The sequence below is a fragment of the Atractosteus spatula genome, chromosome 25 (genome assembly GCF_055471065.1).
Source record: "Atractosteus spatula isolate fAtrSpa1 chromosome 25, fAtrSpa1.hap1, whole genome shotgun sequence".
Taxonomy (NCBI): domain Eukaryota; kingdom Metazoa; phylum Chordata; class Actinopteri; order Semionotiformes; family Lepisosteidae; genus Atractosteus; species Atractosteus spatula.
The window spans coordinates 2165887-2178618 of record NC_142730.1 but is presented as its reverse complement, the minus strand read 5'-3'; the positions used below and the strand labels follow the sequence as shown (position 1 = coordinate 2178618).

Below are 12732 nucleotides of genomic sequence, written 5' to 3'. Positions count from 1 at the left end.
ACCAGCTCAGTTTAGGACACAGGAATACACATCCAGTCTACTGGAAACAGCAGCAAACTACTTTTTTTCTAAACAAGAACCTTATTTTAAAATAATATATATATCTATAAATATCTAAATGATTGATTATTGTTATGATGCCTATTATTGTTAAAAATGAATTTTCGGAATGATGAAAGGAAGAGGGATGGATGTCCTTTAAAGAGATTTTTTTCAACTTCTTTATTTCTCGTTTTTCATATTTCTATTCTCTTGCCAAACGGATTATTAAACTGAAGACGCAGACTGCTGTTGACAGGCGTTGTTATTTTCATGGCTGTTGTCCTCAAGCGCCTGTTGATCAGGGGTGGGGTAGTTAAACTAGACACACACTCTGCGTTTGAAATAAAAACTTCAAACTACATGCAACAGTGCTTCTGCCACAGCATTGACTGCCTGTTTCTCTCAGTGTCTGCATCTCAACTGTCCGTACTCCAGTGTGCCTGTCTCTCTCTCTCTGTCTCTCTCAGTGGGTCTGTGTCTCACCTCTCTCTCAATTCAGTTTAAGGTGCTTTCTCTCTCTCGCTCAGTGGGTCTGTCTCGCCTGTCTCTCTCTCAGTGGGTCTGTCTCACCTGTCTCTGTGTACTGCAGTGTGCCTGTCTCTCTCTCTCAGTGGGTCTGTGTCTCGCCTGTCTCTGTACTGCAGTATGCCTGTCTCTCTCTCTCAGTGGGTCTGTGTCTCGCCTGTCTCTGTACTGCAGTATGCCTGTCTCTCTCAGTGGGTCTGTGTCGCCTGTCTCTCTCTCTCTCAGTGGGTCTGTGTCTCGCCTGTCTCTGTACTGCAGTATGCCTGTCTCTCTCTCTCAGTGGGTCTGTCTCGCCTGTCTCTGTACTGCAATGTGCCGGTCTCTCTCTCTCAGTGGGTGTCTCACCTGTCTCTGTGTACTGCAGTGTGCCTGTCTTGAGTGTTTCTTAGTTTCATAAGCCCCACCTCCAAACACAAAAACAAAGTCACGCGCAGGACCGCGCCCCAGTGGTGCGGAGAGGTGCATGCTGGGGGGGGGGTTCACGGGGTCGAGGGGACACGCAGACAGGAGAGAGAGGGAGCGAGCAGGAGAGGGAGACGACAGTGGTGTTAAACAGGTCTTTATTAGAGGTCTTTACAGTAAGAAATATTGCACATGATCAACACGCCTCTGACCTCCTGCCTCCGATACCGACACAGGAGCCCCTCTCTTTCAACAGCACAAGCAAACGCACGCCGCCCCAGCCCTCGGTCCCGCCGGGCTTACTGGCGAGAGACACCGGGGGGCGCCAGAGCTGCCGAGGGCCAGTCAACTCGGCACCGCCCCCTGCAGGCCTGGCAGCACGGACAGCACGCCAGGGCGCTTCCTATAACGGCTGCTCTCCAAAAAGAAAAAAAAAATACACAAAACGGTATTAATATTAATATTTATTTAACTTTACAGTTTATTCCTTTAAAGGAGTATTTGCTGTTTTATCTTAATTGTTATTATTAGTGAGTCTCCAGACTCTACAGTATTTATCTACAACACAGGCACTCCGACCTCCGCCAGGGGAGACAGACAGACAACCCCCCCCTGCACCCCAGCGTCTCCGGGACAGAGGGGACAGGCCGTCTCGCACCTGGACACCCACAGCTGGGGTCCGCAGGTCCCACCAAGCCTTTCGCCCACTCCGCGTTAAAATCAAGTTTGCTCCTGGAAAGTTATTTAAAACTCCGCTCCGCCCTGGAGCTTCGGACTTCAGTGAATTAAAAACGAGTTAAATCGCCCCTCCCCGCCTCTGTCTCTTGCTCTGTTTCTCTTGAGTCTTCGAGTTCTTACATTAAAACGAACAGCAACAGCAATGAGAAAGGGAGCCGGCCGCTGGAGTTCCACCAACACCATTCGATTCCACCCAATCAGGCGGCAGGCTCCGCCCACACCCTGCTCCTCCGGCCCGCCTTCCGTCCCGGCTGGCCAATCACAGCAGAACGAAGTGCTCGTTCCAGCCAACCGCAGTCCAGACCCGTCAGCCGGCTGCCATCAGTCCCAGCCAATCACGAGGCGGCGGCAGCGGCGGCTGGCTCCCGGGGAAGCTTGGCCAATCGCAGAGCCAGAGCTGGCGCTCTCCCCCTCCCACCCTCTGTGCTGGGCAGCCAATAGGAAGAGCTGTCCTCGCAGACAGAAACCACGGAGTTCGCTTTCAGCCGACAGCAGCAGCCCCTCAGGGAAACTGCTGGACGTCTTCGGCCAATGGGGGAGCACGCCGCCCGCCCGTGGCGCCCAGACGCAGGGGCCGGGGGGGCGCGAGGAAGAGGGGGATGAGAGCCCCTGTGTTCTCCTAGGGGGTGGGGCTCCAACAAGCACGGAGGAAGATTGGGGTAACAGACGAAACAGTTTCTGCCCCTTCCTGGTGCTTCGCCCCTGCTGCGGCCCCAGCGGCTCTCCCCTCCTGGGCTGGGGGTCACCGGGGATCACCCCTGGAGAGAGGGGTCACGGGGTACCCCAGGAGAGAGGGTCAGTGGTCGCTGGAGGATTCCCAGAGAATGGGTTTTACTGGACACTGGGGGCTCCCCAGAGAGGGGGGGTCACTGGACACGGGGGGGCTCCAGCTGGAGAGGCGCACAGCAGTGCAGCACTTTTGGGGTGTGGGGGTGGCCGTGTCCATCAGAGTCGCGGTCCGCCGGTCAGCCTCTCCTGCTCATCTGGCAGAGTCGGGGGCGTCCGGCTCGGCCTGCTCCGGGGCGCCCGGGTCCCCCTCGGCCTGGACCGCGTCCGGGCCCTGCGGCGCCGGAGCCGCACCCGGCTCGGGGGCGCCGGAGGGGCCGGGCGCCAGCAGGAAGCCGCCGCCCACGCCGGCGTCCGCTTGCGCTGCCCCCAGGGGACCCTGAGCGCCCCCTGCTGTCTGCTCGGAGGGCGCAGCGGTCTGCATGATCTTCTGGCGCACCTCCCGAATCTTCAGCTGCAGACACACCTTGGTGGGGAAGATGTCAGAGTAACGAGCCTGGAAGGCTGCTGTGGCCTGAGCTGGAGAGAGAGAGAGAGAGAGGGGTTAATACACACACACTGACTGGACACTCCAGTACAGTAACACTGCACTGAGAGAGAGGGGTTAATACAGACACACTGACTGGACACTCCAGTACATTAACACTGCACTGAGAGAGAGAGGGGTTAATACAGACACACTGACTGGACACTCCAGTACATTAACACTGCACTGAGAGAGAGAGGGGTTAATACAGACACACTGACTGGACACTCCAGTACATTAACACTGCACTGAGAGAGAGGGGTTAATACACACACACTGACTGGACACTCCAGTACATTAACACTGCACTGAGAGAGAGAGGGGTTCATACAGACACACTGACTGGACACTCCAGTACATTAACACTGCACTGAGAGAGAGAGGGGTTAATACAGACACACTGACTGGACACTCCAGTACATTAACACTGCACTGAGAGAGAGGGGTTAATACAGACACACTGACTGGACACTCCAGTACATTAACACTGCACTGAGAGAGAGAGGGGTTAATACAGACACACTGACTGGACACTCCAGTACATTAACACTGCACTGAGAGAGAGAGGGGTTAATGCAGACACACTGACTGGACACTCCAGTACATTAACACTGCACTGAGAGAGAGAGGGGTTAATACAGACACACTGACTGGACACTCCAGTACATTAACACTGCACTGAGAGAGAGAGGGGTTAATACAGACACACTGACTGGACACTCCAGTACATTAACACTGCACTGAGAGGATGGAGTGAGTGTGGTAGGTACCAGAGGGGAAGAAGCCATGCTCTTGGAAGAGCTGCATGACGAGGGCGCGGCGCTGGTCCAGGGTGCGACGCAGAGAGGAGTATGGCACCTTGTCGAACTCCAGCTCTCCCAGGATGTCCTCCGAGTCTGTCCCTGGGTGAGACAGATGGCACAGATCAGTACAAACACAGACTGGGAACAGTGTAAGTGTCAGTCTGTGTTCAGTCGACCCGTCTCCCAGGTGTGTCTGCAGTGACCTGTTGACCCGTCTCCCAGGTGTGTACAGCTGCCTGTCATCCTGTCTCCCAGGTGTGTCTGCAGTGACCTGTCGACCCGTCTCCCAGGTGTGTCTGCAGTGACCTGTCATCCTGTCTCCCAGGTGTGTCTGCAGTGACCTGTCGACCCGTCTCCCAGGTGTGTCTCCAGTGACCTGTCGACCCGTCTCCCAGGTGTGTCTCCAGTGACCTGTCGACCCGTCTCCCAGGTGTGTCTGCAGTGACCTGTCATCCTGTCTCCCAGGTGTGTCTGCAGTGACCTGTCGACCCGTCTCCCAGGTGTGTACAGCTGCCTGTCATCCTGTCTCCCAGGTGTGTCTCCAGTGACCTGTCGACCCGTCTCCCAGGTGTGTCTGCAGTGACCCGTCTGAGGTGTGTACAGTTGCTGTCTCCCAGGTGTGCATAGTTACCTGTCTCAGGTGTGACGTTACCTGGCCGGTCGAAGGTGAAGATGTCGCCCTCGCACTTGGCGGCGCTCTTGGGCGTGTTGGGCTCGGAGCTGCAGCTGGATCTCCGCCGGCTCTTCCTCTTCGGGGACACCGGGTCCTCGGTGGACGAGTCCAGGTCTGCGGGAGAGACGGAGGGTCAGGCGGGGCGCGGGGCGCAGGGCGCGGGGCGCGGGGCGCGGGGCGCCCCCAGCGGTCCCGGCGGCTCACCGGTGGAGTTCTTCCTCTTCTTGCGGTAGCTGCCCAGGATGGCGCGGGGGGAGGTGGCCAGGCTCTGCAGGGTGGGGGAGGGCAGCACCTCCTCGGGCCGGAACTCGGGCAGCTCGGCAAAGCGCTCCTCGAAGTACACCTCGGACAGCACCCTGAGGAGAGGACAGCCGGTCAGCCGGTCAGCCGGTCAGCCGCGCGGCACCAGGGCCCGAGGGGGGGACCCCATCCGGCCCACTTACTTGTCCACGGAGTCGAACGTCTTCTTGAGGGGCGGGGGCCGCACCTTCACCTTCTTGGCTGGGGGGGCGTCCTTCTCTGGCTGAGGGGGCGGCGGCGGGGGGTCGGGCCCCGAGGGGAGGTGCAGGGGGGAGGAGGGCCGGGAGTCCCTCCGGCCAGCCTGCAGAGAGAGGGACCGTGAGGAGAAACCGCCTGACGCAGTGACCAGGACACTCCGTGACCACAGCCTGGACACTGACACTGGACACAGGTGGACCTGGCTGTCCATAGAGGACAGGCTCAGTGACCACAGCCTGGACACCCACACTGGACACAGGCAGAGCTGGCTGTCCAGAGAGGACAGGCTCAGTGACCACAGCCTGGACACCCACACTGGACACAGGCAGAGCTGGCTGTCCAGAGAGGACAGGCTCAGTGACCACAGGATGGACACTGACACTGGACACAGGCAGAGCTGGCTGTCCAGAGAGGGGAAGGAGGGAGGAGTAGAGAGAGAAGAGAAGGGGAGACGGAGAGAGAGGAGACAGAGGACAGAGGGGCAGACAGCTCTCAGCTCGATGGCCTCAGCAGGCCCTCACCTGGCCCGGCGCAGTCCCGGCTGGCCCGTCCTTCCCCCAGCCGGTCCCGTCGGCGCCGCCCGGCCCATCCTCGGGGGGCCCATCCTCGGCCGGGGGGGGCGGGGGCGAGCCAGCGTCGCCGCCCCTGTCCGGCTCCGCCCGCTCGCCCCGCGCGCCGCGCCCGCCGCCCTCGAAGCTGCCCACGGGGATGGTGGCCACCACCGCCTTCACCTTCTGAGGGGTCCTCACCGGCGCGGGGGGCGGCTTGGGGGTGACCGGCACACTGCCTGCGCAGAACACAAAACTGCAGCCTGAGACATGGGGAGCCCTCAGACCTGCAACACACACAGACAAACCCACACACACCCACTCATACACGTGCACACTCACGCACAGACACACACGTGCACATTCTTGCACGCAGACATACACACACACACACACGCCTGTACGCAAACGGACACAAATGCGCACTCACACACACACGCACGTTTAAAACTGCGCACTCACACACATCACCAGGCTCACCTGTGTGGGAGGGCTGGGGGGGGCCGGGGCTGCAGCTCTGCAGGGATGCTGTGGACACTGCGGGGGGCGCCGTCGAGCCGCTGGCAGTCTTGCCCAGCCCCTGGGCTAGGGCGTGCGTCTGCTGGCCGGGCGCCTTCGGCAGGATGTGGGGGGAGTGGGGGGAGGGGCTGGAGACCGTGTACACCACACTGGGGGGCACCGTCGTCACGGAAACCACCCCCGTCGCCAGAGTGACAGTTGCTGGGGAACCACCAGGGTTGGGGTAGATCGCAGTGACTATCTGCCCTCCTGCCCCGCCTGAGCCGGGGCCAGATAGAGAGGGCAACTGGGGGCAGTTAGAAGACTGAGCTGGGGTGAGTAAGGGGGGCTGACCTGGAGAGGGATGAGAGAGATACAAAATACAGAGGGAAGGAGAGAGTTAAAATTCTGTTTGCACTGACACTGACAGAGCAGTCTGAGAGTCTCCAGGCTGGACTGGACTGACTGGACTGGGAGCTGGATTAGTGATTCACTGGGATTATAATCAGACTCACTGACACTGACAGAGCAGTCTGAGAGTCTCCAGGCTGGACTGGACTGACTGGACTGGGAGCTGGATTAGTGACTCACTGGGATTATAATCAGACTCACACTGACAGAGCAGAGACTCCTCTCATTCTCTTAGTCACTCCTTCCTACCTCAGTCATCACGTCTTTCGTACCTGTAATTAGTGGCTGTAACAGCGTCTGCCCAGAGGGGGCGATAGCGGTGAACCCCAGTGTTGCCAGGGGTGACTGGACATAGGCGGAGCCAGGAGGAGGAGGGACCTGTTGTGGGGAGGAGCCCGTCGTCGTGGAGACTATTGGGAGAGGGGCGGGGACACCGGGAGCCGACTGAACATAGGTGATCCTGAGAGAGAAAAGACAGTGAGAGGAGGCAGGGAGAGACTGGCCAGCACGAGCTGACATCGAAGGTCACGGCTGTGGTTAACAGTGCTGCTGTGGACCAGCAGGGGGCTCTCTTCTCTCTGCACCAGAAATTTAGAGTCCACTGCACTACCAGAGGACCAGGGACAGTGTGCTGGAGGAGGCAGTGAGCACTGTGTGAGAGTGGGCTCACTCCACTTGGACTGTCCAGTCAGGCCTCCCTGAAGCTCCCCTTGTGTCCCCCAGGTGGGGCTGTGCCTCAGCGTGTGGGGAACACTGAGAGCAGGGGTGCAACGGGTTTGCAAATGTAGCTGTACAGCCGGGACTGTAGCTGTTGTGCGGTTGTGTAGCTGGTGTGGTGCGGCAGTGTACCTGGTTGCCGGGGGAGGCAGGAGCACGGTCTGGGAAGGGGCGGAGACGGGCGCCATCACCGCTGCCGTGCCCATGGAGACGGGGAAGGGGCTCCCAGGATGCACCGCTCCTCCGGAGGTGAGCTGGGGCTGAACGACGGGCATGGGCGCGATCTGGATAATCTGGGGGGACAGCGAGCGAGACGGGCCTTACTGCCGCTGGACCGGGCCTCCAGGACAGCCAGCAGACCAGCACCGCAGGACCAGGGGCCCCGGCGCAGGTCAGAGGTCACGGGACATCCGGGTACCTTGCTTCCTGTTTGCGCGCCATTCTGCACCGGAAGAGGTGGGGCCACCAGTGGGAGTGTCTGGGGCTGGGCGGAGCCTGCTGACCTCACCGTTGCCATGGGGACCAGCATCTTCCCTTGCAACACCGGAGACTGGGCCTGGACTGGAGGCAGAGAGAGAATATTCTAGAGATAAGCACTCCACATTCTCCCACCCCTTTCTCTCTCTCCATCCACCCAGACAGCACCCTCCCCCCATCCCCCTGCTGCTCACTCCCTCACCTCTGGGTCCAGGAGAGACCACACCCACTGCAGGACTGGAGGCGTGGCCTGGCCCCGACCCGGCCGCTCCAGCCCCACCCACTGTCTTCCCATTGGCCGGCGATGAGTGTGCGTGAGAAGGCGGGGCCGCAGGCAGAGTGAACTGGATGCCGGGGGGCTGGTGCTGCTGCTGGGGGGAGGGGCTCTTGGTGGAGGGGGCGGAGCTCGCCGGGAGTGTGGGCAGGATGTACTGCACCTGCGTGATGGGCTTCCCGCCACAGGGCGGGGCCAGAGAGGCCGGGGCGGGGATGAACTGGGGCTGCAGCAGGCCCAGGGGCAGGGGCCCGTTGGAGCTGGTGCTGGGCCCCGGGTTCGAAGAGGGCTGGGGCTGTAAGTGCGTCTGCTGCTGCTGAGCGATGAGCTGGACTGTGTGCTGAGTCGGGAGGGCGTTGGCGAAGGGGTGCCCCAGGACCAGGTTGGTCACTCCTCCAATGGCAGGGCTGGGAGAGGAGGAGGAGTAGTGCCCGGCCCCGCCCCCCGCTCCTCCTCCAATCAGGACCGGCTGCTTCTTGTCCGGAGCCAGCGGATTGGGCAACGGGCTACTGGCGGAGGCCGCGCCCTCCCGGAGCTGGGCGGGCTTGCTGGCGATGGGCACGGGCGTGCTGACCACCGGCTTGACCACGTTGGTGACCACAGTGGACGCCACCCGCACCGCGCCCTGCCCCAGCAGGGGGGTGAGGCCCAGGGGCTGGCTGGGGGGGGCCGCCGGCGCAGGGGCGGGGGCGGCGTGGGGCTGGGGCAGTCGGGGGGCTCGGCCGGGGTGCAGCAGGAGCTGCGGGGAAGGCGCGGAGCCGCTGCTGGCCAGCGTCTGGGGGTGCAGGGCCGGGGCGGAGGTGGCGATCACCGAGTGGCCGGCCAGCGACACGGCGAGCGAGATCGGCCCGCCCCCGCCGCTCTCCGCCCCCCTCTTCCTCTTCCTGTCGGCGCCGCCGCCCTCCCCGAGGCGCCTGGCCGGCGCGGTGCTGTGGGGGGCGCTGTCGAGGCCACGAGCCACAGAGACGGAGGGGGAGGGCGAGGAGGAGGAGCAGATGACCGGAGCGAAGACGCGCTGGAGAGAGACAGAGCACGGTCAAATACAGCCCACAGACCACACACACAACACACCAGCCCACTGCCCACTGCACACAGACCACACACACACCACACCAGCCCACTGCCCACTGCCCACTGCACACAGACCACACACACACACACACCACACCAGCCCACTGCCCACTGCCCACAGACCACACACACACCACACCAGCTCACTGCCCACTGCCCACAGACCACACACCACACACACAACACACAACACACCAGCTCACTGCCCACTGCCCACAGACCACACACACAACACACCAGCTCACTGCCCACTGCCCACAGACCACACACACACCACACCAGCCCACTGCCCACTGCCCAGACCACACACACAACACACCAGCTCACTGCCCACTGCCCACAGACCACACACACAACACACCAGCTCACTGCCCACTGCCCACAGACCACACACACAACACACCAGCCCACTGCACACAGACCACACACACAACACACCAGCCCACTGCACACAGACCACACACACACCACACCAGCCCACTGCCCACTGCCCACAGACCACACACACACCAGCCCACTGCCCACTGCCCACAGACCACACACACAACACACCAGCCCACTGCCCACTGCCCACAGACCACACACACAACACACCAGCTCACTGCCCACTGCCCACAGACCACACACACACCACACCAGCCCACTGCCCACTGCCCACAGACCACACACACACCACACCAGCCCACTGCCCACTGCCCACAGACCACACACACAACACACCAGCCCACTGCCCACTGCCCACAGACCACACACACAACACACCAGCTCACTGCCCACTGCCCACAGACCACACACACAACACACCAGCTCACTGCCCACTGCCCACAGACCACACACACAACACACCAGCTCACTGCCCACTGCCCACAGACCACACACACACCACACCAGCTCACTGCCCACTGCCCACAGACCACACACACACCACACCAGCTCACTGCCCACTGCCCACAGACCACACACACAACACACCAGCTCACTGCCCACAGACCACACACACAACACACCAGCTCACTGCCCACTGCCCACAGACCACACACACAACACACCAGCTCACTGCCCACTGCCCACAGACCACACACACACAACACACCAGCTCACTGCCCACTGCCCACAGACCACACACACACCACACCAGCTCACTGCACACAGACCACACACACAACACACCAGCCCACTGCACACAGACCACACACACAACACACCAGCCCACTGCACACAGACCACAGACCACACACACACCACACCAGCTCACTGCCCACTGCCCACAGACCACACACACACCACACCAGCCCACTGCACACAGACCACAGACCACACACACACCACACCAGCTCACTGCCCACTGCCCACAGACCACACACACACCACACCAGCTCACTGCCCACTGCCCACAGACCACACACACAACACACCAGCTCACTGCCCACTGCCCACAGACCACACACACACCACACCAGCCCACTGCCCACTGCCCAGACCACACACACAACACACCAGCTCACTGCCCACTGCCCACAGACCACACACACACCACACCAGCTCACTGCCCACTGCCCACAGACCACACACACACCACACCAGCTCACTGCCCACTGCCCACAGACCACACACACACACACCACACCAGCTCACTGCCCACTGCCCACAGACCACACACACAACACACCAGCTCACTGCACACAGACCACACACACAACACACCAGCTCACTGCCCACTGCCCACAGACCACACACACAACACACCAGCCCACTGCCCACTGCCCACTGCCCACAGACCACACACACACCACACCAGCTCACTGCACACAGACCACACACACAACACACCAGCCCACTGCACACAGACCACACACACAACACACCAGCCCACTGCCCACTGCACACAGACCACACACACACCACACCAGCTCACTGCCCACTGCCCACAGACCACACACACAACACACCAGCTCACTGCCCACTGCCCACAGACCACACACACAACACACCAGCCCACTGCCCACTGCCCACAGACCACACACACAACACACCAGCTCACTGCCCACTGCCCACAGACCACACACACACCACACCAGCTCACTGCCCACTGCCCACAGACCACACACACACCACACCAGCTCACTGCCCACTGCCCACAGACCACACACACACCACACCAGCTCACTGCCCACTGCCCACAGACCACACACACAACACACCAGCTCACTGCCCACTGCACACAGACCACACACACAACACACCAGCCCACTGCACACAGACCACAGACCACACACACACCACACCAGCTCACTGCCCACTGCACACAGACCACACACACACCACACCAGCCCACTGCACACAGACCACACACACAACACACCAGCCCACTGCACACAGACCACACACACAACACACCAGCCCACTGCCCACAGACCACACACACACCACACCAGCCCACTGCCCACTGCACACAGACCACACACACAACACACCAGCCCACTGCCCACTGCCCACAGACCACACACACACCACACCAGCTCACTGCCCACTGCCCACAGACCACACACACAACACACCAGCTCACTGCCCACTGCCCACAGACCACACACACACAACACACCAGCTCACTGCCCACTGCCCACAGACCACACACACAACACACCAGCTCACTGCCCACTGCCCACAGACCACACACACAACACACCAGCCCACTGCACACAGACCACACACACAACACACCAGCCCACTGCACACAGACCACACACACAACACACCAGCCCACTGCACACAGACCACACACACAACACACCAGCCCACTGCCCACTGCCCACAGACCACACACACACCACACCAGCCCACTGCCCACTGCCCACAGCCCACACACACAACACACCAGCCCACTGCCCACTGCACACAGACCACACACACACCACACCAGCCCACTGCCCACTGCCCACTGCACACAGACCACACACACACACACACCACACCAGCCCACTGCCCACTGCACACAGACCATATAGACCATTTACCAGTTTACTTCGAGACACACAGACCTTGCCATCGCCCTCGTCCCCGGAGCCAGGCTCGCTGTCACTGTCGGTCACTCTCTCCTTACACTTCAGGTCAATGGAGCTGCCAGGGTAGGAGTCCTCTGAGAGAGAGAGACAGGGGTGTGAGGGGACACAGAGGGGGTGGGAGTGTGGGACGAGCTGGGCTCTTTTGGGAATGGGCTGGGTGAGGTTCTGGGGTCGGTTAACGAAAGCCCCCCCCCCAGTCTACAGGCTGAAACCGGGCCGGACCTGCGGGCCGGTGCCGCGTGGGAAACGACCCCCCCCCGCTCCCCGGGCTCACCGATGACGTCGTCGTCACCTTCCTCCTCACAGATGACCATTCGCTCCTCGTCACTGGTCATCTCCTCACTCGCCCCCCGCTGGGAGAGAGAGCGACGCCGAGGGGGGCGCCCCGAGCCCGGGAACTGACCCGCACCCCCAGAACACATCTGGAGAGAGAGGGGGAGGCGTGAGTAACAGAGCAGAGAGACTGGCCCCTGTGGAAACACTGGGCGTAGCGCCCCCTGGTGGGCCAGCTGTCCAGCACACAGAGAGACACACAGTGGGAGGGACAGGGCAGCTGTCCAGCACACAGAGAGAGAGAGACACAGTGGGAGGGACAGGGCAGCTGTCCAGCACACAGAGAGAGAGAGACACAGTGGGAGGGACAGGGCAGCTGTCCAGCACACAGAGAGAGAGACACAGTGG

The 12732-nt window shown here is 61.1% G+C and overlaps 1 protein-coding gene across 1 annotated transcript in view; it reads right to left on the bottom strand.

The window, feature by feature from the left end:
* Positions 1-1110: 1110 nt before the first annotated feature.
* Positions 1111-12732, bottom strand: part of cicb (capicua transcriptional repressor b) — a 37059-nt gene continuing 25437 nt past the window's right edge. Inside the window, exons 9-21 of the mRNA XM_088905368.1 lie at positions 12326-12473; positions 12028-12125; positions 7847-8933; positions 7586-7728; positions 7300-7460; positions 6723-6910; positions 6022-6393; positions 5515-5780; positions 4939-5096; positions 4700-4851; positions 4454-4609; positions 3790-3921; positions 1111-3012 (exon numbers count right to left, since the gene is read on the bottom strand). Of these exons, the coding sequence (XP_088761494.1) occupies positions 2687-3012; positions 3790-3921; positions 4454-4609; positions 4700-4851; positions 4939-5096; positions 5515-5780; positions 6022-6393; positions 6723-6910; positions 7300-7460; positions 7586-7728; positions 7847-8933; positions 12028-12125; positions 12326-12473 (3387 nt within the window). The 3' untranslated portion in view covers positions 1111-2686. The remainder of the gene's footprint in view (positions 3013-3789; positions 3922-4453; positions 4610-4699; positions 4852-4938; positions 5097-5514; positions 5781-6021; positions 6394-6722; positions 6911-7299; positions 7461-7585; positions 7729-7846; positions 8934-12027; positions 12126-12325; positions 12474-12732) is intronic.